Source organism: Onthophagus taurus, chromosome 11 (genome assembly GCF_036711975.1).
Source record: "Onthophagus taurus isolate NC chromosome 11, IU_Otau_3.0, whole genome shotgun sequence".
Taxonomy (NCBI): domain Eukaryota; kingdom Metazoa; phylum Arthropoda; class Insecta; order Coleoptera; family Scarabaeidae; genus Onthophagus; species Onthophagus taurus.
Genome location: NC_091976.1, coordinates 1596452 through 1616507, shown reverse-complemented (window position 1 = coordinate 1616507; position 20056 = coordinate 1596452). Strand labels below are relative to the sequence as shown.

Sequence of the window (20056 nt, the reverse complement as noted above, 5' to 3'; positions counted from 1 at the left end):
GTACTTTTATTGAAAGAAACAGAACAGAAGCACATAGCGACATGAAATTTGGCAAAAATTTTATTCAAACATTAACTAACAACAATATACACTCAAAGGTCGAAGTATCCACCCTTCGCCCTCACACAAGCCCACAGACGCTTGGGAAATCCATCCCACCATGGCGGAGAGGTACTTGAAGTCGAGATCGTCCCATGCCTTCCGAAGGGCGCGCTTTAGACTGTCGATATTCTTGTGGGAGGTATATTTCGATTGCGTTGAGTCCTGTTGGAATGTCCAAGGACGTCTGTTGAAGTGAAACTAGCTCCAAGAAAGTACTTCCTTCATCAGAATCTCATCAAGGCAGTTTTGGAACTTGATGTTGACGCCCTGATTCATAAAACATAACGGTGTCCATATTCTGAGTAGCATGACCCGTTCGGGAAACGTCCTGACCTCACTCATTCGCTTCCTGAACCGTTCGTGCGAGTATTCTGTCGTTTTACTGGTTAAATGTTTGCTGAGCTGTGCCGATGAAAAGCGTTTTAGAAATTGTACGCTTTTCCTTCTAACGTCGTTCAGGAGGATTTTTCTATCCTTTCTAACATTTCCGAGTTCATAATTTGTTTCAGTGTTGTTACCTTAACTACGGAATTTTTCTTTTCGTTATGATGCTTTCTGCTATCTACGCTTTTCTTTATTCTGCCTCTTTCTTTCTCTTTACTCTATAATCTCCATTTTTTCTTTCTGGCGTTTCTGACATCATTTACGTTCGTCGTGGAAACTGTAGCTACCCAGATTTCTTCTGAGTTTTTGTTTTGTTACTATACAGTGTGTCCGTAAAGTAACGGATATAGGCGAAATCATAATAACCGGTTTATGGAAAAATCCCTGAAACGGGTCTAAAGATTTAAATTTTTTGCAATTTTTTGGTGTAGATTTCAAATTTTTAAGAGTTATGGCGTCATCGATATTTTTTTAAAAGGCAATCCCTCATTTTTATTGCGGAATATGAAAAAGGATTTTTTTCTGGATCTAGTACAGTCAATATTAATATTGGTTACATAAGAAAATTTTCGAGAAAAATTACGTTAAAGTTTAATTACTTCAAATTTGTATAATGATAAAAATAGCAGTAGCCATGAGTAACTATGGTAACCAATTATTCTAAACAATTCCCTGAGTGTCAAAAACTGATTTAGTAAAGCTTCTTGAAGTGTAGTGGCGCGCCATCTTGTTGGAATAACTGCCGTTGGAATTGGGTTGTGTCAACATTATCGGAATGGAAGGAATGACATCGCTTTGAAAAAATTTAAACATCTCTTTCCACTTAAGGGTTCCTCAAATCTTTTGCGGATATTGGGTGTGCGACTTTCTTGGCTAATTTGGATTTTGGGTAGCGCAATACCGACAACTTTGTCTATTTACTTGTGCACTCAAAGTAAATGTCTCTTCGTCGAAGAAATTATATTTTTGTCAAAGTCTTCGTCATCGTTGCAAAATTGTTGTTGCAGAAACTACGATTCATTCCTCCTGAATCAGGTTTACTTTATGAGAATGATATTTTGCGGGTTTTAAAATTTTATGAACCGTTGATTTACTAATGTCGAAATTAGACCCAATACTCCTTACAGTAACATGAGGGTTTTCTTGCCCAACCAAAACCACAATTTGTTGAACTTCCCTTGCAACATTTAGTAGGCCAGACTTCGAGAAATGCTTCGAGAGATGGCCATGCTGTTTAAATTTAGTCACAGCTAGGCTCACCATACTTTGGCTAATGAGTTGGCGATCAGGATATGTTGTATTAAAAAGGTCAACTACTTACTAAATCAGTTTTTGACACTTAGGAAATTGTTTAAAATAATTGGTTACCACAATTACTCAAGGCTACTGCTATTTTCATAATGTCAACAAATCTAAAGTAGTTAAACTTTAAAGCAATTTTTCTCAAAAATTTTCTTATGTAAGCAATATTAATATTAATATTATTTGATGATTTTCTTTCCATTTTATGTCTAATAAACAAAATTCGTTTTTGCACTTAAATGGATTTTTATTTAAATTTTTCTCTCAACCGGTTTCGCTATACATATATTTACAGCATCTTCAAGAGATTACCTACATTGATACAAATATTCTTATGTAAATCTTAAATTAGCATTTACATTATATGAACCATTATATTAATATTTAAAAAACTTACGTCATTTTATTATAAAAATTGTGACATCATTCCCTCCTTTATTTCTAAAACTCCAATTATAACGACGTTTCGGGAAATGTTCCCATCATCAGGTTAATAATACTCTTATCTAAAGAAACACGAATTACTAAATTAAAAATAACATAATTACTATTACAAACATGAAAAACAATCTCCATACACTTAAATCACAAAAGATTTTTTTGTTTAGTTTATAGAATATGATTCTTACCTAAGACTATTCATCAATTTTTATCATTAATTGTTTCTTAAATTTATTCCGATACATCTTATCATGCTTACGAATCAAGTCTAAGAGAAATTTTCATACAAGGTCAGATAACAATTGTATTCCTTTGTCCGAAACCTGTTTTCTCTCCCATATTCTATTATATCACTAATTTATTTAAAATATCCGCATAATGTGCCCCTATTCTTCCTACATCGGTTTTAAAATTAACTGTTTTATTATTATTTTTTGTTATGAAGATTGACTCAAATTAGCATTTACATTATATGAACCATTATATTAATATTTAAAAAACTTACGTCATTTTGTTATAAAAGTGTCCTATAGAATGAGTCATTTGGTATTTCTTTTTATATTCGTATATATATTCGTTTCGTATATAATTTGAAAAGATAACACAAAAAGTCAAAACAGTTCCTGAATTAATTATTAAAACCACTTTAAAATTAGGGGGGGGGGGAATTTTTTAATTAAGGTGGGGATTTTTATGGTTATGGGTAGGATGTAGAAGGATAGGTATGATACCTACCTTCCTTACTACCTACGATCCCATACGATTCTTTTCATAACATAACCCATAAAATGGCAGCATTCAGATCATACATTCACTTCATAGAGCCTATAACTCAAATTTGAATACAGAAAAATTTAACTAAGAAATTAAGATAATAAAAGACATTGCCATAAATAATTCATTCCCAGAAGAAGTAATAGATAAAGTGATCCATAAATATCAAAACAGACAGAACTTAAATAACACTACTAAATCAACAGACACAAAAAATCAAAAACTACAGATCCATCACACACCAAAGAAACATTAATAACAAAATAAAACAAACCATGAAACAATATGACATTATAATTGCGGATAAACCAAGGACATTGCAAGGATAAACCAAATAAAACTATAGGCTAATCTACTCATAAACAATAAAGACAAAATAAACAAATTAGATGATAATGGAGTGTACGAACTACAATGTGACACCTGTCATGCAACCTACATCGGAGAGACAGGCAGAGCCCTTAAACTACGAATTAGGGAACACAAAATAAAACATAATTCTAATTTTGGCAAACACATAACCTTTAATCTTAACCACGAGTTCGATGAAGATAAAAATACAAAAATACTACATCACATTAACAAAGGATATCTCATGGAAATTCTTGAAGGATATGAAATCAAAAAATTCATCAATAATAACCCTGACTTGGCATGTCTTAATGACCAAATCCAGACAACATACAAACCACTCTATTCTTTCCTAAAACAACCCTACACCCCACCCCGTAAACCCCCAGATAGAGGAGGACTTCAAAACACGATGTCATTTTGAAGTCGCACTAATCTGGGTCCCATGGACATCACCCCCATCCTTTCCACCCTATCCTCATCCCATAACAATCCCTAACAATATGTACAGAATCTATAATTTACCTCTACCCAATAAATATCCCCCAGAGAGACGAGGATTTAAGAATAAGATGTCGTTCTGAAATCGCACTACTCTGAATCCCATGGACATCACCCCTATAACCCCTACCTTAATAATCTATAGATTCTATATTACAACCTACCCTAATAATACCCCCCAGATTAAACAAGAATTTCAAAACAAGATGTCATTTTGTTATCGCAATAACTCTGGATCCCATGGACATCATACCTATCCTTCTACATCCTACCCATAACCATCAAAATCTCCACCTTAATTAAAAAATTATATAATATAATATAATGTAACATGTTAATTTAATATTTACATAAGAATATTTGTATTAAAATAGGTAATCTCCTGAAGATGCTGTAAATACATAGCGAAACCGGTTGAGAGAAAAATTTAAATAAAAATCCATTTAACTGCAAAAACGAATTTTATTTAATATTAATATTGGCTGTATTAGATTTAGAAAAAAATCTTCTTTCATATTCCGTAATAAAAATGGAATTGGAAAATGGATTGCCATTTGAAAAAAATACCGATGACGTCATAACTCGCTTAAAAATGGCGGAAGATATTTAAAATCTACACTAAACAATCGCAAAAAATTTAAATGTTTATACCCGTTTCAGGGACTTTTCCATAAATCGTTTATAATGATTTTATCGAATATATCCGTTACTTTACGAACACACTGATGTCTGCTCCTTCTGTTCTCGTCGACATTAATACATTTTTCACTGTATTTTTCTGTTGAATAACTTGGATTCGACTTTTATTAGTTGATGAAACCTTAGTGTGTTATATGGTGGTTTATTCTGCTTTTTACTATAATTTAATGATTCTCGAACATCGTACTTATTGTTCAATTTGAGAGTCTTTTGCGTTTTTGTTAATTACTACAACAATTTAAAGCAAATTTGTTATAGTGCATTATGTTTGATTGTTGTAGTCATGAAACATAAATTTTAAAAAAGCGTATCTTAAGAACGAATTGAGAAATCAGTATTAAATAAAGAACATTTTAAAGGAAATTTAATGAAGATTTAACGTGCTATAATTTATTATAATATTAATTAAATAGTAATAATTTATTATTTTCTATAAACATCGTTGTTATGACTTTTTAAATTTAACTCTGCATATTTGAGATGTTTGTTTAGACTAGCAAACTAAATTTATACAATAAGAAAGAAAAAAATATATGTCTATAAAAAAACGTTGGCCCAAAAGGGTATAAGATATGATTAATTGCAAAGCTAAATAAATGTTATTAATATTAAGTAGGTTAGGAGTAATAATGCTATTTAAACGTTATTACAAGGGCTATCGACAGTCTCTCTGACCAGGATAATCTTGGTTTGAATCTTGTTTCTTAGTTTCGTGATAGTTTACGTAGAAGATGAAGGAAGTAGTGGCTGGATTGGGTAGTAAGAGAAGAGGTTTTTACAGGTGTCAATAGATTGAAGAGTGGTTTGCGGGTGTCGGATACGTGTGATGCATCTAAGAGCTGACCTTTCCGCCACTTCTAAATTCTTCTAAAATAGGACCCTGGTGATAATTCTTTTTTGGGAACACAATTTATAACGGAGGTGTTCCAATCTTTGGTGAAATGTTGGTTGCCTCACCAACCAACATTTCAGTAGTTTAAAATTTAGTAATCAGTACTCAATGCTAAAACTGGAAAGAGCAGTCCAGTCAGCGTTGCCAACCTTACCGATTTATCGGTAGATCTACCGATATAGAAGGTAGTCTACCGATATACCACTTAATCTACCGATTTTCAAAATTTTAACAAAATATTATGAAACACATCGTACTTAAAATCAATACAATTGCGACAGAAATTGTACCTTATAGGAATACCCTACTTATATTGCATAAAAGTATATATACCAACGATATGGCAATGTCGCTCGAGCAACGTTGTCAGATCGTTGGTATATACAATACGCGTCATAAGTAAACGCGTATCTATCTCGATATTGACGTATCTAAGAGCAAAAGTGTAAGATAGCAATATTGTTAACAATAAAATTTGCAACAATTTTTGTTATAAAAGTTTTCTTATAGCAACCTCCGATTCTCAAGTGTTACCTTTAATAACTTGAAAGAGCAACAAATGCATACAATTTTCTTATTTTCGTATTTATCTCGATATTGACGCATCGAAGAGTAAAAGTGTAACATAGCAATATTGTTAACAATAAAATTTGCAACAATTTTTGTTATAAAAGATTTCCTATAGCATGTTCCTATTCCCAAGTGTTACCTTTAATAACTTGAAAAAGCAATAAACTCATAAAATTTTCATATTTTCGTATCTATCTCGATATTGACGTATCTAAGAGCAAAAGTACAAGAGAGCAATATTGTTAACAATAAAATTTGTTACAACTTTTGTGCTAAAAGTTTTTTTGTAATATGCTGCGATTCCTAAGGGTTACCTTTAATAACTTGAAAAAACAACAAATTCATCAAATTTTCATATTTTCGTATCTACCTCGATATTGACGTATCTAAGAGCAAAAGTGTAAGATAGCAATATTGTTAACAATAAAATTTGCAACAATTTTTATTATAAAAGTTTTCTTATAGCAAGCTCCGATTCTCAAGTGTTACCTTTAATAATTTGAAAGAGCAACAAATTCATACAATTTTCATATTTTCGTATTTATCTCGATATTCACGCATCTAAGAGTAAAAGTGCAACATAGCAATATTGTTAACAATAAAATTTGCAACAATTTTTATTATAAAAGTTTTCTTATAGCAAGCTCCGATTCTCAAGTGTTACCTTTAATAACTTGAAAGAGCAACAAATTCATCAAATTTTCATATTTTCGTATCTACCTCGATATTGACGTACCTAAGAGTAAAAGTGCAAGATAGCAATATTGTTAACAATAAAATTTGCAACAATTTTTATTATAAAAGTTTTCTTATAGCAAGCTCCGATTCTCAAGTGTTACCTTTAATAACTTGAAAGAGCATCAAATTCATACGATTTTCATATTTTCGTATTTATCTCGATATTCACGCATCTAAGAGTAAAAGTGCAACATAGCAATATTGTTAACAATAAAATTTGCAACAATTTTTATTATAAAAGTTTTCTTATAGCAAGCTCCGATTCTCAAGTGTTACCTTTAATAACTTGAAAGAGCAACAAATTCATCAAATTTTCATATTTTCGTATCTATCTCGATATTGACGTATCTAAGAGCAAAAGTACAAGAGAGCAATATTGTTAACAATAAAATTTATTACAACTTTTGTGCTAAAAGTTTTTTTGTAACTTGCTACGATTGCTAAGGGTTACCTTTAATAACTTGAAAAAACAACAAATTCATCAAATTTTCATATTTTCGTATCTACCTCGATATTGACGTATCTAAGAGTAAAAGTGCAAGGTAGCAATATTGTTAACAATAAAATTTGCAATAAGTTTTGTTATGAAAGTTTTCTTATAGCAAGCTCCGATTCTCCAGTGTTACCTTTAATAACTTGAAAGAGCATCAAATTCATACGATTTTCATATTTTCGTATTTATCTCGATATTGACGCATTTAAGAGTAAAAGTGCAACATAGCAATATTGTTAACAATAAAATTTGCAACAATTTTTGTTATAAAAGATTTCCTATAGCATGCTCCTATTATATTATTTCTAGTTATTACCTTTAATAACTTGAAAAAGCAATAAATTCATAAAATTTTCATATTTTCGTATCTATCTCGATATTGACGTATCTAAGGGCAAAAGTGCAATAGAGCAATATTGTTAACAATAAAATTTGCAACAATTTTTGTTATAAAAGTTCTTTTGTAACATGCTTCGATTCCTAAGCGTTTTCTTTAATAACTTGAAAAAGAAACAATTTTTCATATTTTTGTATTTTGCTTGATATTGACCCATCTAAGAGCAAAACTGTAAAAGACCAAAATTGTTAAGAATAAAATTTGTTACAAATTTTATTTTAAAAGTTTTTTGTAACATCATCCCGCGATTTTAAAAAAATACAATCTCCCGTGTGTAACTCGTAACTTATATACAGGATATATTATTCTGAAGCGATAATAACCGCACAGGAACCGTATAATGTTCTAATGCAGAAGATATGGGTCACCTGTATATGTATATAAATTCATTTATTAACTTTTACCAAACAACATTTTCTGCCTTTGTATTTAAACCTACCGATTTTTTACCATTGATTTTACCGACATTTGGTCGGCATAGGTTGGCAACGCTGAGTCCAGTACATATGAATGAATGAGGCAACCTGTGTCCAGCTCTCTGCAATATTGTAATGAACAAAATCATATGCAAATAAATCGGAAAGATTATCATAAGATCTTATTTGGAGAAATAAATACATGCCAACAAATGGCAAAACGATAAGAGTATATCATTAACGATGCACTTAGTTCAAAAACTTACATGGCGTTGAGATAAACCAAGGTCCAGGATGTACGAGTTCAAACAGAGCTTAACAGATGTGGGGAATGGTATAATGATAACACATAACTCACGAATGAAACGTTGAGTTACGAAAGAACACGATTGTTGGTTATACTGAGTATGCATCGAATGTTATTAAGATGAGTTAAAAATCTATACCTTTCGTTAGAGTGTTTATTCAGAGTTAGTCTTAGTGTAAACATTTAAAGCATTTTTGATTAGGAATAAAACAAATTTTATATTTTTGTGCTTAATGGCAACGAGTAAAGGTGTTCTGTTGTTATTATCCTTAGCTGTAAGATCCGCACCATTTTCCAGTAGCAAACGTCCAAATTTAATATTACCACGTATAGCAGCAATATGTAAAGGCGTTTGTTCGTAGATATTGTTAGCGTTAACATTCGATCCATTTTTGAGTAACTGGTGTCCCAATTCCACGTTTCCTTCACTTGCCGCAAAATGTAAGAGTGTTTCTCTATGATTAGTTATAACGTTAATATTCCCTCCATTTCTCAGTAATAATCGACCTAACTCAATATTTCGACGCATAGTTGAAATGTGAAAAGGTGTTTGTTGACGATTAAGTCTTGCTTGATTATTTTCAATTAGCTGTTGGTCATTATTAATGTTTCGATGGACAATACGGGTAAGGTTTAAGTTTCTTAAACAGTTCGAGTTAGTATTATTATTTGAAGCATTTTCGATTAGCAAGCGGCAAAATTGAACATTTTTATACTTAGTGGCAACAATTAAAGGGGATTTTTTTCTATTATCCTTGGCTCTACTATCAGCTCCATTTTTCAGTAGCAATCGTCCTATTTCAATACTTCCTCGCGTGGCGGCGATGTGTAAAGGCGTTTTTAACGAATATGTCCTAGCGTTAACATCCGCTCCACTTTCAATTAGTATTTGACAACATTTAACATTATTGAATAAAGTGGCAAGGTGTAAAGATGTGTGGCCGAATTCATCTTCAGCGTTAACGTCCGCCCGATTTTCCAGTAGCAATCTTAATACAACAGTACTTCCACTTATAGCAGCAAATAATAAGGGTGTGTAATTATAGTTGGTTTTAGCGTTAACATCTGCCTCATTTTCAATTAGTAGTCGAACTAATTTAATATTTCCATTGCTAGCTGCAATGTGTAGTGGTGTTTCTGTCCAATAATTCTTAGCGTAATCGTCGTCAAAAAGTGGACGACTAAATTCAAGGTTATTGTTTATTGTGGTAAATTGTAAGGATGATTCGTCGTTGTTCTTGGCACAAATATTCGTTTCATTTTCGATTAACTGTTGACTCACAACAATATTTTCACGAATAGGATAAAATTGTAAGTGTCTATTTTTGGGCCTAGTGTTAACAGCATTTTTGGCTAGAAACTGACAAAAATTTAACTTTTTATGTGTAGCGGCTAAAACTAAAGGTATAATTTTATTATTATCCTTAATTTTAATATCTGCTTTATATTCCAATAACAAGCTACCCAATTCGATATTTCCATACATTGCGGCTATATGTAAAGATGTTTGCCCAACTTTATCTTTAGCATTAACATCTGCTTCATTTTCCAGTAAGAGTCGAGCCACATAAATATTTTCATTAATACAAGCAATTAGCAAAGGGGTGTATTCATAATTGGTTTTTGCGTTAACATCCGCTCCATTTTCGATTAACAATTTGCCCAGTTCAAGGTTTCCATTGGTAGAGACGATGTGTAATGGTGTTTCTGACCAAAAGTTTCTAGCGTTAACATCTGTTCCATTTTGAATTAGCGATCGACTTAATTTAAGATCATTGGCCATAACAGCACGATGTAAGCGTCTTTGTTGGTAATTGTTCATAGCGGAATTACCCCTTGAAAGTTTTTTAGAACCTAAATATTAAATTATATTGATAAGAAAATGCTTAAGAATTTAATAAAGAAAATTTGTATATTTCATTAAAATTCAAGTTAAATCTGGATGTGGATAAAAGATGAGCCAAAATTAGAGCCTATAAGCATTAAATTAGACCCTATAAGCAGGTTAATTAGTTTATTGGAACATAGAACGTGAAGACGCTGAACAAGCTAAAAGCGCAAATAAACCTCTAGAAATGATAAAATTGTATTTGGGAACATGAATGCGAAGATTGGCATTTGATTAGATTTGCAGGAGAAAGAAGTGATTAGATTTGCAGGAGAAAGTGTTAGGAAGTTATAAATATCTGGCCAAAAATCTAATTACAACTAAATGAAGTTGAAAATGTTTAATACCACTATAATATCTCCTTAATGGTTAGCTAGGATTTATTTCATCTACAGTGTGTCCCCGGATAGGTGAAACGACTCTTATAAAATGTAATTTTTTTTCGATATTAATTGTCATCTTTTGGGGTTCAGCCCTGCTTAGTTAAAGACTAATTTTAAACATATTTTCAAGTCTTAAAAGTTTAAGTGAGTGTTGACACTGAAGCGAAAACTTCTTGTGTGTCAGGTAAAGTACCTTTTCTGTTTACAGTATGGTAAAATGTTACTAAGAAATTTTATTCAGAATAAAAAGTTATGGCCATATGCAAATTTTCGGAATCATCGGCCTCTTTATAAGATTAGATACTTTATCAAGATTTTTTGTTTTGAGATTCAAATTGTTCGGAAGAAATAAACAAACCGTTGTTAAAATGTTCACAAAAAATTAATTGTGTTTTCGCCCACAAAAGAAAACAGTTAATCATAATTAACAGTTAATCAGTTTCATCATAATTTTTTTTAGAGTGAATACTTCCTGCTGTAAGAAATCTTTTGATTAAACGCCAACAAGTACTTCTTTTAATTCCAGTATTTGAAAATTTTCCACTAAATAAAGTAATAGCCATATTTATCGGTTTTTCCCCGGTTTCATAACATTGAATCACGTAAACTTTTTCCTCTAATGTGAACATTGTATTTTAAAAACACTTTAAGTTTACTAAATTACAGTTTGGCAGATTAACATTGACAGGAAAGCAATTTTGTTTTTCCATGGCAGTCTTTTTAGAAATAAAATTGTTTGATATGGATTTTTATCAAAGTAGGCCGATCATTTCGAAAATTTGCATATGGGCATAGTTTTTCATTCTGAACAAAATTTCTTAGTAACACTTTCACGTACTGTAAACAGAAAAGGTACTTTACCTGTTACAAAAAAAGTTTTTCTTTCACTCTCAAGACTCACTTGTTTTTTAAAAGTTGAAAATATGTTCAAAATTAGTCTTTCATCAAGCAGGGCTAAACCCCAAAAAATTACAATTAATATAGAAAAAATTTTACCTTTTATAAGAGTCGTTTCACCTATCCGGGGACACACTGTATAAATAGTACTTGAAACAAAATTTAGGATTTTGAAACGAATATTTGAAAATAATAGCGAAACTAAGATTTTGTTGTGGATTGGGTTGGATATTTAAGCTAATGTAACTCTGAAAACATGGTGCATTTATTTCATGTACCCTAACAATAAGTATATATAGTTATATAATATAATATATACAGGTGTCTCACGTAGCTGGTTCGTTAAAACATTTTAAGGTTCCACTATTCATAGAGGTTTGAAATTTTGGTATGGGTTGTTCATTCGGAACTTTCGATCTAAAACATTTTCAAGATGGTCGCAATTCCGGTCTACCGAAAGTAGACCATAACTACGTTATTTTAAATAGAATGCTATAGTTTTTATTACACCTTTTAATTATATGCCAAAAAATATGTTGACTTTGATAAAAGTTACTCCTATTTAATAACTTTTATGAAAGTCAACATATTTTTTTATGTACAATTAAAAAGTGTAATAAAAACTGTAGCGTTCCATTCAAAATAACGAAGTTATGGTCTACTTCCGGTAGATCGGAGGTAGCAGCCATCTTGAAAATATTTGAGATCGAAAGTTTCGAAAGAACAACCCATACCAAAACTTCAAAACTGTACAAATAGTGTACCCTAGTAGTGGATCCTTGAAGGATCCTTGTGGAAATATCATCAATTATTAATTAAAGTATCCCCTTTTTAATGCAAAAAGCCGTTTTGACAAATCACTTTCAGTTCTTGAGAAATAAATTTTTGAAATGATCGAAAATTTTTTCGAATTTTGCAATTTTAGCCGATTAAGTTTTAAAAATTCGTATAAAATACAGTTCTTGGAATATGAGTATGAAAATCCCCAAAGTGTTAATAAAAGTGTCCTCTTTCCAATGAACTAACTGGTTTTGAAAATTAACTTATAGTTTTTGAGAAAACAATTTTTGAAGATTTGAAAAAATTTTCGATGTTGCAATTTTCATCGATAACCTTCAAATTCGCTATAAAATTAATTTCTTGAAGGACCCTTGTGGAAATATCACCAATAACAATTATTAATTAAAGTATCCTCTTTTTAATGCAAAAAGCCGTTTTGAAAAATCACTTTCAGTTCTTGAGAAATAAATTATTGAAATGATCGACAATTTTTTTGAATTTTGCAATTTTAGCCGATTAAGTTTTAAAAATTCGTACAAAATACAGTACTTGGAATATGAGTACGAAAATTTCCCAACATGTTAATAAAAGTGTCTTCTTTCCAATGAACCAACCGGTTTTGAAAATTAACTTTTAGTTTTTGAGAAAACAATTTTTAAAGTTTTGGTAAAATTTTCGATGTTGCAATTTTCATCGTTAACCTTCAAAATTCGCTATAAAATTAATTTCTTGAAGGACCCTTGTGGAAATATCACCAATAACAATTATTAATTAAAGTATCCTCTTTTTAATGCAAAAAGCCGTTTTGAAAAATCACTTTCAGTTCTTGAGAAATAAATTATTGAAATGATCGACAATTTTTTCGAATTTTGAAATTTTAGCCGATTAAGTTTTAAAAATTCGTATAAAATCCAGTTCTTGCAATATGAGTATGAAAATTCCCGATAGTGTTAAGAAAAGTGTCCTCTTTCCAATGAACCAACCGGTTTTGAAAATTAACTTTTAATTTTTGAGAAAACAATTTTTGAAGTTTTGATAAAATTTTCGATGTTGCAATTTTCATCGATAACCTTCAAAATTCGCTATAAAATTAATTTCTTGAAGGATCCTTGTGGAAATATCACCAATTATTAATTAAAGTATCCCCTTTTTAATGCAACAAGCCGTTTTGAAAAATCACTTTCAGTTCTTGAGAAATAAATTTTTGAAATGATCGAAAGTTTTTTCGAATTTTGCCGTTTTAGATGATTTTAAGTTTTAAAAATTCTCAAAGTGTTAATAAAAGTGTCCTCTTTCCAATGAACCAACCGGTTTTGAAAATTAACTTTTAGTTTTTGAGAAAACAATTTTTGAAGTTTTGATAAAATTTTCGATGTTACACTTTTTAAAGATAACCTTCAAAATTCGCTATAAAATTAATTTCTTGAAGGACCCTTGTATAAATATCGCCAATTATTAATTAAAGTATCCCCTTTTTAATGCAACAAGCCGATTTGAAAAATCACTTTCAGTTCTTGAGAAAAAAATTTTTGAAATGATCGACAATTTTTTCGAATTTTGCAATTTTCGCAGATTAAATTTTAAAAATTCGTATAAAATCCAGTTCTTGGAATATGAGTATGAAAATTTTCCAAAGTGTTAATAAAACTGTCCTCTTTCCAATGAAGCAACTGGTTTTGAAAATTAACTTTTAGTTTTTGAGAAAACAATTTTTGAAGTTTTAATAAAATTTTCGATGTTGCAATTTTCATCGATAACCTTCAAAATTCGCTATAAAATTAATTTCTTGAAGGACCCTTGTGGAAATATCACCAATTATTAATTAAAGAATCCCCTTTTTAATGCAACAAGCCGATTTGAAAAATCACTTTCAGTTCTTGAGAAATAAATTTTTGAAATGATCGAAAGTTTTTTTGAATTTTGCAATTCTAGCCGATTAAGTTTTAAAAATTCGTATAAAATCGATTTCTTGGAATATGAGTATGCAAATTTAGCAAAATGTTCATAAAAGTGTCCTCTTTTCAATGAACCAACACGTTTTGAAAAATAAGTTTTAGTTCTTGAGAAAACGATATTTGAAGTTCTGATAAAATTTTCGATGTTGCAATTTTCATCGATAATTTTCAAAATTCGCTATAAAATTCATTTCTTGAAGGATCCTTGTGGAAATATCGCTAATTATTAATTAAAGTATCCTCTTGTTAGAGTTAAGAGAAAATTCAGATATGTACCAGAAATTATAACCATAATGGCCGGACAGATATGCCGCATATCCGGCCAAAGGGGATGCCGAATATCCGATTCTTCGCAAAATCACTATCCGTTCCATCACTAACGAACTACTTAGTTATGTGAGACACCTGTATACACTGTGCACATAAAGCATGAAATCAATTCGATAAAAATTTGAGGTATATTGTTCCAGAAAAAATTCTTGGATATCTAGGTTATATTTTTTAACGCGCATTTTTTGAGTTAAAATTGAAATGTACAGGTGTCCCAAAATTGAGATACCATGCCTAAGTTGACATTTTAAAATAGGAGCCCCCATTTTTTTGTTGCATTTATGGATGCTACGTAAATTCTGAGTTTTTTTCATGTGGAACACCCTATGTCAATTATCAGCTTTCTTCGAAAAAATGGCAGTTAAAAAAATACTATTACCATTTTAATTTTTGTAAAAGAATCTGAAAAATGTTGCACACAAAACTAAACCTGAATTGCATTAGTCAAGACATTAGTCAAGAAATAATTATCAGAATATTATTAGAATTAGAAAATGCACACGAACAGAAAAGAACGCAACCCACAGTTATAGCAAAAATTTCACAACACGGTTAAGATTCTGTTTGTGTCCTCGTAAGGATGACAAAGAATTACGCAGTGTCTATTAGTTTTGTGATAATTTTGTTTGTGCAGACTTGTTTTTGTCTAGACTATTAGGAGGTGAATTTACATTAAAAATAATTCTGATAGAATGTGATTTTCCGGTACCAAAGAACAGAAATTTATCCAGATTTAACTCTTAAGGTAGTGAAAAATACATTTTTCTTTTAATTTTGTTATGCTTGAAATGTTTGGTAATAGTTTCACTAAATGCTTTTACCTGTACTTTTTTCATCATTTGCTTCATTTTGAGTGGTAGTACAACTCTGTTGAGAACGTGCGAGTGTTTCCTATGACATTCAAAAAAGTGTTGCGTTAATTTTAAGCCAACAACAAATTCATGTTCTACTTATTATCTAACATCTATACTTACCAACGGAATGTTACCACAATCACACTTTTCATTCATCTTTAACAATTTATGAAGGTAAATTAAATATGAACAAAAGGAATGAAACATAATGTATAATTGATATAGCTAAAATACATCCAATCTAATCTAAAATATGCCTTTTCTGAGCGATAAAATAATCTTTGATAAATAATTCAAAGTAAAGAAACAATACCATAAACTATAAAGATACTGAAATGTATAATTAATAAAGAACAAATACAAATAAAATGTGATAAACTTGCAATTTTCACATTTACAGGTATTGCAAATTAAAATTGTAAATATCTGTGTTACTACTACTATTTGTTAAACTCATGTTATAAACAAGACCTTAATTCTTTAATATTGAAATTTTAAAACATGAATCATAATTTTATCTTTAATTAAAAATAAAATAATTATACAATATTTGTTAGTTCTTAAACGATAAGAAGATTGATCATGAATCATGATAATTGATAATTCATATCACGTTTTGCCTTATTGTCAGTATGATTTATAAGTAAATATTTTCTTTATGTTAATATACAGTAGGTCCACGGAAAAGGTGTTGAATAGAAAAAACTTTTTATTTTTAATTTTATCGAAAAAAATTAATCTTGATAAGAATTTTTGCTAGTTCTTAGGGTAAGATTAGGATAGAAACATTTAACATATTTTATACGTTTAACATACAGGATGTCCCGTTAAGCGTACGGAGCGGCTGTATCTCAACAACGGTAAGGCTTAGAGGTTTGGGAAAAAAATCCTTATAAGCAAAGAGGGCAAGAGAAATACCTGGAAATTATTTTGAAGTTCGTAATTCGACCGCTAGGGGGCGTAACTGCCATTGAGAAACATAAAATTCCCGCTATCTCAGAAAGTTAGACGATGAGCTATAACTTTGACAACATCATTTAGTAGCTTCATTGAGGTCTTATATATAATCTAGAGAGCGTATGTGGTGGTGGTGGGGGTAATCAGAAAATCAGACATGTTGGATGTACCGACCTGAACTTAGCTATAGTTTCAAGTCTCAATTGTACCTACAATTATAACCTCACAATTCTCATAAACATATTGTTATTTTTATTAAAATTTGATTTTTGTTGAAAGTTTTCGAATTCTTTTCGTTTCACATATGTTTTTTTATAATTTGATAGGTTGGACGATTATTTACAACAGTCCATAAAATGTTTCTGGTTACTTGACTTGGAATTAACAATTAAAGATCTCGGTATAAGAAGGGGACAACTCCTTCTCTTGATAAATGGAGCTACTCCCTTCTTGCAGCAAGGTCTTCAATTGAAGTTCAAGTAAAGTTTATTATTAAGGACTGTTCAGTTTTTTTTAAATAAACTAACAATTATTTATAAGCAAAGGTTAACGTGATCAATCGGAATTGCTATAAATATTTTCTTCTTAGTTTTTGTTAATTATAAGGGTTATGGCTAAAAATTATTAAGTTCTTTTAAAATATCATATAATTAATAATTACACAGGCCGACAAAAATTTAAATGTTTTCTAAACCAACAACTAGACTATACTATCCCGAAGGTTTTTCACGTTCTAAATCCAAATTTAACTTCAAAAATGTTTCATCACGTAAGGTTTTCAAAATATCTTAGCCAAAATATGTTAAAAATGCGGTTTCTGGTCGTATTTGTCGTTATAGTTCACGTGAGGGAGTTAAAAAAAACAATTTTTTTTAGAAGTTTTGAAATTATTACCCTTCCCCTTTAAAACTCTTTTTCAATTACTTAAATATCTTTTTTCTTCTTCGAGATATCATCTGTTGAAATTAATATGTACATCGGTTTGTTCTGTCCTTGATAAACTGATGTTGAGTTACATCAAGTTAGCGATGTTGACGCACAGTAAAACAAATATGCGAAAATGTGATCAAATATCTAAAAATGAAGCTTTAAAGTTGAAATTTTTAACCATGCATTTATCTTTTAACCAGGAGGTATTCAATTGAGAAACTGGACATTCAAAATCCAGTTAATTTTTATGAATTTATTTGGTTTGTTAGCAAAGTTGTAGTTTTAATGGGAAAACTATAGCAGTATTTACAAAAATACTGCTTTCATTTGCTTTCATGATTTATTCATTCAAAAAGAGACAATTTACATATTATTTTTTATTTAAGCTCTATAGCGTTTTATAAGATGAAAATCACAACCATATTGGATTTTCTACAAAAAAAAAATTAACCCTTTGTGTCCCAAGAAGTCAAACATTTTAAAACTTTGTGACAGAATCAGACAGAATTAAAACGCTATCAAAATACACTCAGTAAAGGCCTTTGGAATAAAATTTTAGCAAAATATGCAATCCCCCTATTTTCGCATAGTCTAAATCTCAAAAAAGATGCTAATTCAAATATTCCTGGAAACCGTGTTTATTGAAATTAAGAAATAAAACTTATTTTAAATTGAAGCTTGAAGCTTTCTGTTGAAATCGATGTATAACAATCGATGGGTTGAATTGAAAAAATATTGAGAAAACGAGTATTGAGTTAAAACTAACATTTTCGTATAACCTAAAAGTGTCAAAAAAGATGCTAATTTAAAAATTCCTGGAAGCCGTATTTATTGAAATTCAAGAATGAGACTTATTTTAAATTAAAGCTCAAAGCTTTCTCTTTAAAATGATGTATAATAATTGTTGGGTTGGATTGGAAAAATATTAAGAAAAGAAATGTTGAAACAACACTTACATTTAAAAGAGTCAAAAAAGATGCTAATTTAAAAATTCTTAGAAACCATGTTTATTGAAATTAAGGAATGAGACTTATTTTAAATTTAAGCTCAATGTTTTCTTTTTAAAATGATCTGTAATAATCACACCTAATAACCATTTATCAAAGAAATACCTTCTTAAACAACAAAATTCAACAACACCACTTTTCACTAAACTTCTAACCTCACATCTGGATGAATAAGTTTAAAGTGTACCTAAAAATCCTACAGTGCGGTTTGCGACGTTTTTTATACAGATTATTTCTTGTATACACTTGTATAGTAGAAAGTACAGACAGCTCTAAATGCGCCGAATAGATAACTACAGTTTAAAATGAGTGTTTAAAATTACCGGTACTTTAAAGTACCGTCGGGACACAAAGGGTTAAAACGATGGAATATTAATATAAAAAAATATGAGGCGGAAAGCTTATTCTTTAGTGACTTTTTTGCGGAAACTTCGAAACACGTCCTTATCGCAGAACCATTAATGAATGGATTAAAAAAATTTGTAGAATGTTACAACATATCTATGAGAAATTTAGTTAAACCGTGGGTACCTACATCTATTTGTACTACTTGTAGATTAACTCTGATTAATTGGAACGATATGAAAAAGGAAGTTGTCATTACACCAACCATGTGGTACGAGCCTAAGGATCACAATGAAGACTGTTACCTCTGTGCCTGTGATATAACAGGTTGTAATAAAAAAAAATAAAGGAAACATTATATTCTAACGTACAAAGCGTAACACCAGCCAAGAAAGGAAAAATAGCGAGATTAGACAAAGTACCACCTAATAAACATGAATGTTGTTTGGAAGAAATGAGTTCTGTTGAAAGTGAAAAGGACAGTGATTATGAGGATTCTGTTAGTGCCAAAGACCCTGAACTTTTTGATCAAGATTCATTAGATGATCTTATTCGCGATCTTATTCTTTCTAAAGATTCAGCTGAATTATTGGCTTCAAGACTTAAAGAGAGGAACATGTTGTTACCCGGAACAAAAATTACAGCGTACAGAAGAAGAGATGAGGAATTTCTGAAATATTTTTCTAGTGAAAATTCCTTAGTTTATTGTAATGATATAGAAGGACTTATCAATATATATCAAGTAGATGTGTATAAGTCCGATGACTGGCTTCTCTTTATAGATTCTTCTAAAGAACGCCTTAAAGCAGTGTTGCTCCATAACGGCAATAAATACGCAGCAATCCCTATTGGTCATTCCACCAGGCGAAAAGAATCATACGAAGACCTTCAATTTGTACTCGAAAAAATCAATTACAACATCCACAACTGGTTTATATGTGGTGACTACTTTAAAATGATCAATATTTTGGTTGGCTTACAATCAGGAAATACAAAAAATCCTTGCTTTCTCTGCATTTGGGACAGTCGTGACCGAGAACAACATTGGATTAAAAAAAAGTGGCCTGAAAGATTTGATTGGAAAGTTGGTTCTAACAATGTTGTTTACAAGAGTCTTGTTGACACAAAGCGTATTTTGTTACCTCCACTCCATATCAAATAAGGCTTGATCAAACAATTCGTAAAAGCCTTAAATACTGATGGAAACTGTTTTAAATACCTTAAGTCTGCATTTCAAAAATTAAGTAATGCTAAAGTTAAGGAAGGTATTTTCGTGGGGCCTGATATAAGAAACTTAATGAAAGATGACGATTTTATAAGAACAATAACAGATAACGCAAAAAATGCTTGGTTAAGTTAAGAA

At 30.5% G+C, this 20056-nt stretch overlaps 2 protein-coding genes across 2 annotated transcripts in view; one reads left to right on the top strand and one right to left on the bottom strand.

Annotated features, from left to right (window-relative positions):
• Positions 1–4266: 4266 nt before the first annotated feature.
• Positions 4267–15707, bottom strand: LOC111418460 (putative ankyrin repeat protein RF_0381). The gene is made up of 3 exons (XM_023051003.2): positions 15575–15707; positions 15422–15491; positions 4267–10221 (listed from the first exon to the last, which is right to left on the bottom strand). Exons 1-3 carry the CDS (start codon positions 15659–15661, stop codon positions 8522–8524), a joined length of 1857 nt encoding a protein of 618 aa, XP_022906771.2. The 5' UTR covers positions 15662–15707; the 3' UTR covers positions 4267–8521.
• Positions 15245–20056, top strand: part of LOC111418453 (ankyrin-1-like) — a 27976-nt gene continuing 23164 nt past the window's right edge. Inside the window, exon 1 of the mRNA XM_071199704.1 lies at positions 15245–15345. The gene's annotated coding sequence lies outside the window, so the exon portion shown is untranslated. The remainder of the gene's footprint in view (positions 15346–20056) is intronic.

Excerpts from the sequence above, each read along its gene's own strand:
- LOC111418460 (XM_023051003.2), bottom strand. The coding sequence starts at position 15,661 with ATGTTTCATTCCTTTTGTTCATATTTAATTTACCTTCATAAATTGTTA. Across the intron at positions 15,492-15,574 it reads ATTGTGGTAACATTCCGTTG|GAAACACTCGCACGTTCTCA; the intron begins GTAAGTATAGAT and ends TGAATGTCATAG. Across the intron at positions 10,222-15,421 it reads AAATGATGAAAAAAGTACAG|GTTCTAAAAAACTTTCAAGG; the intron begins GTAAAAGCATTT and ends TTTAATATTTAG.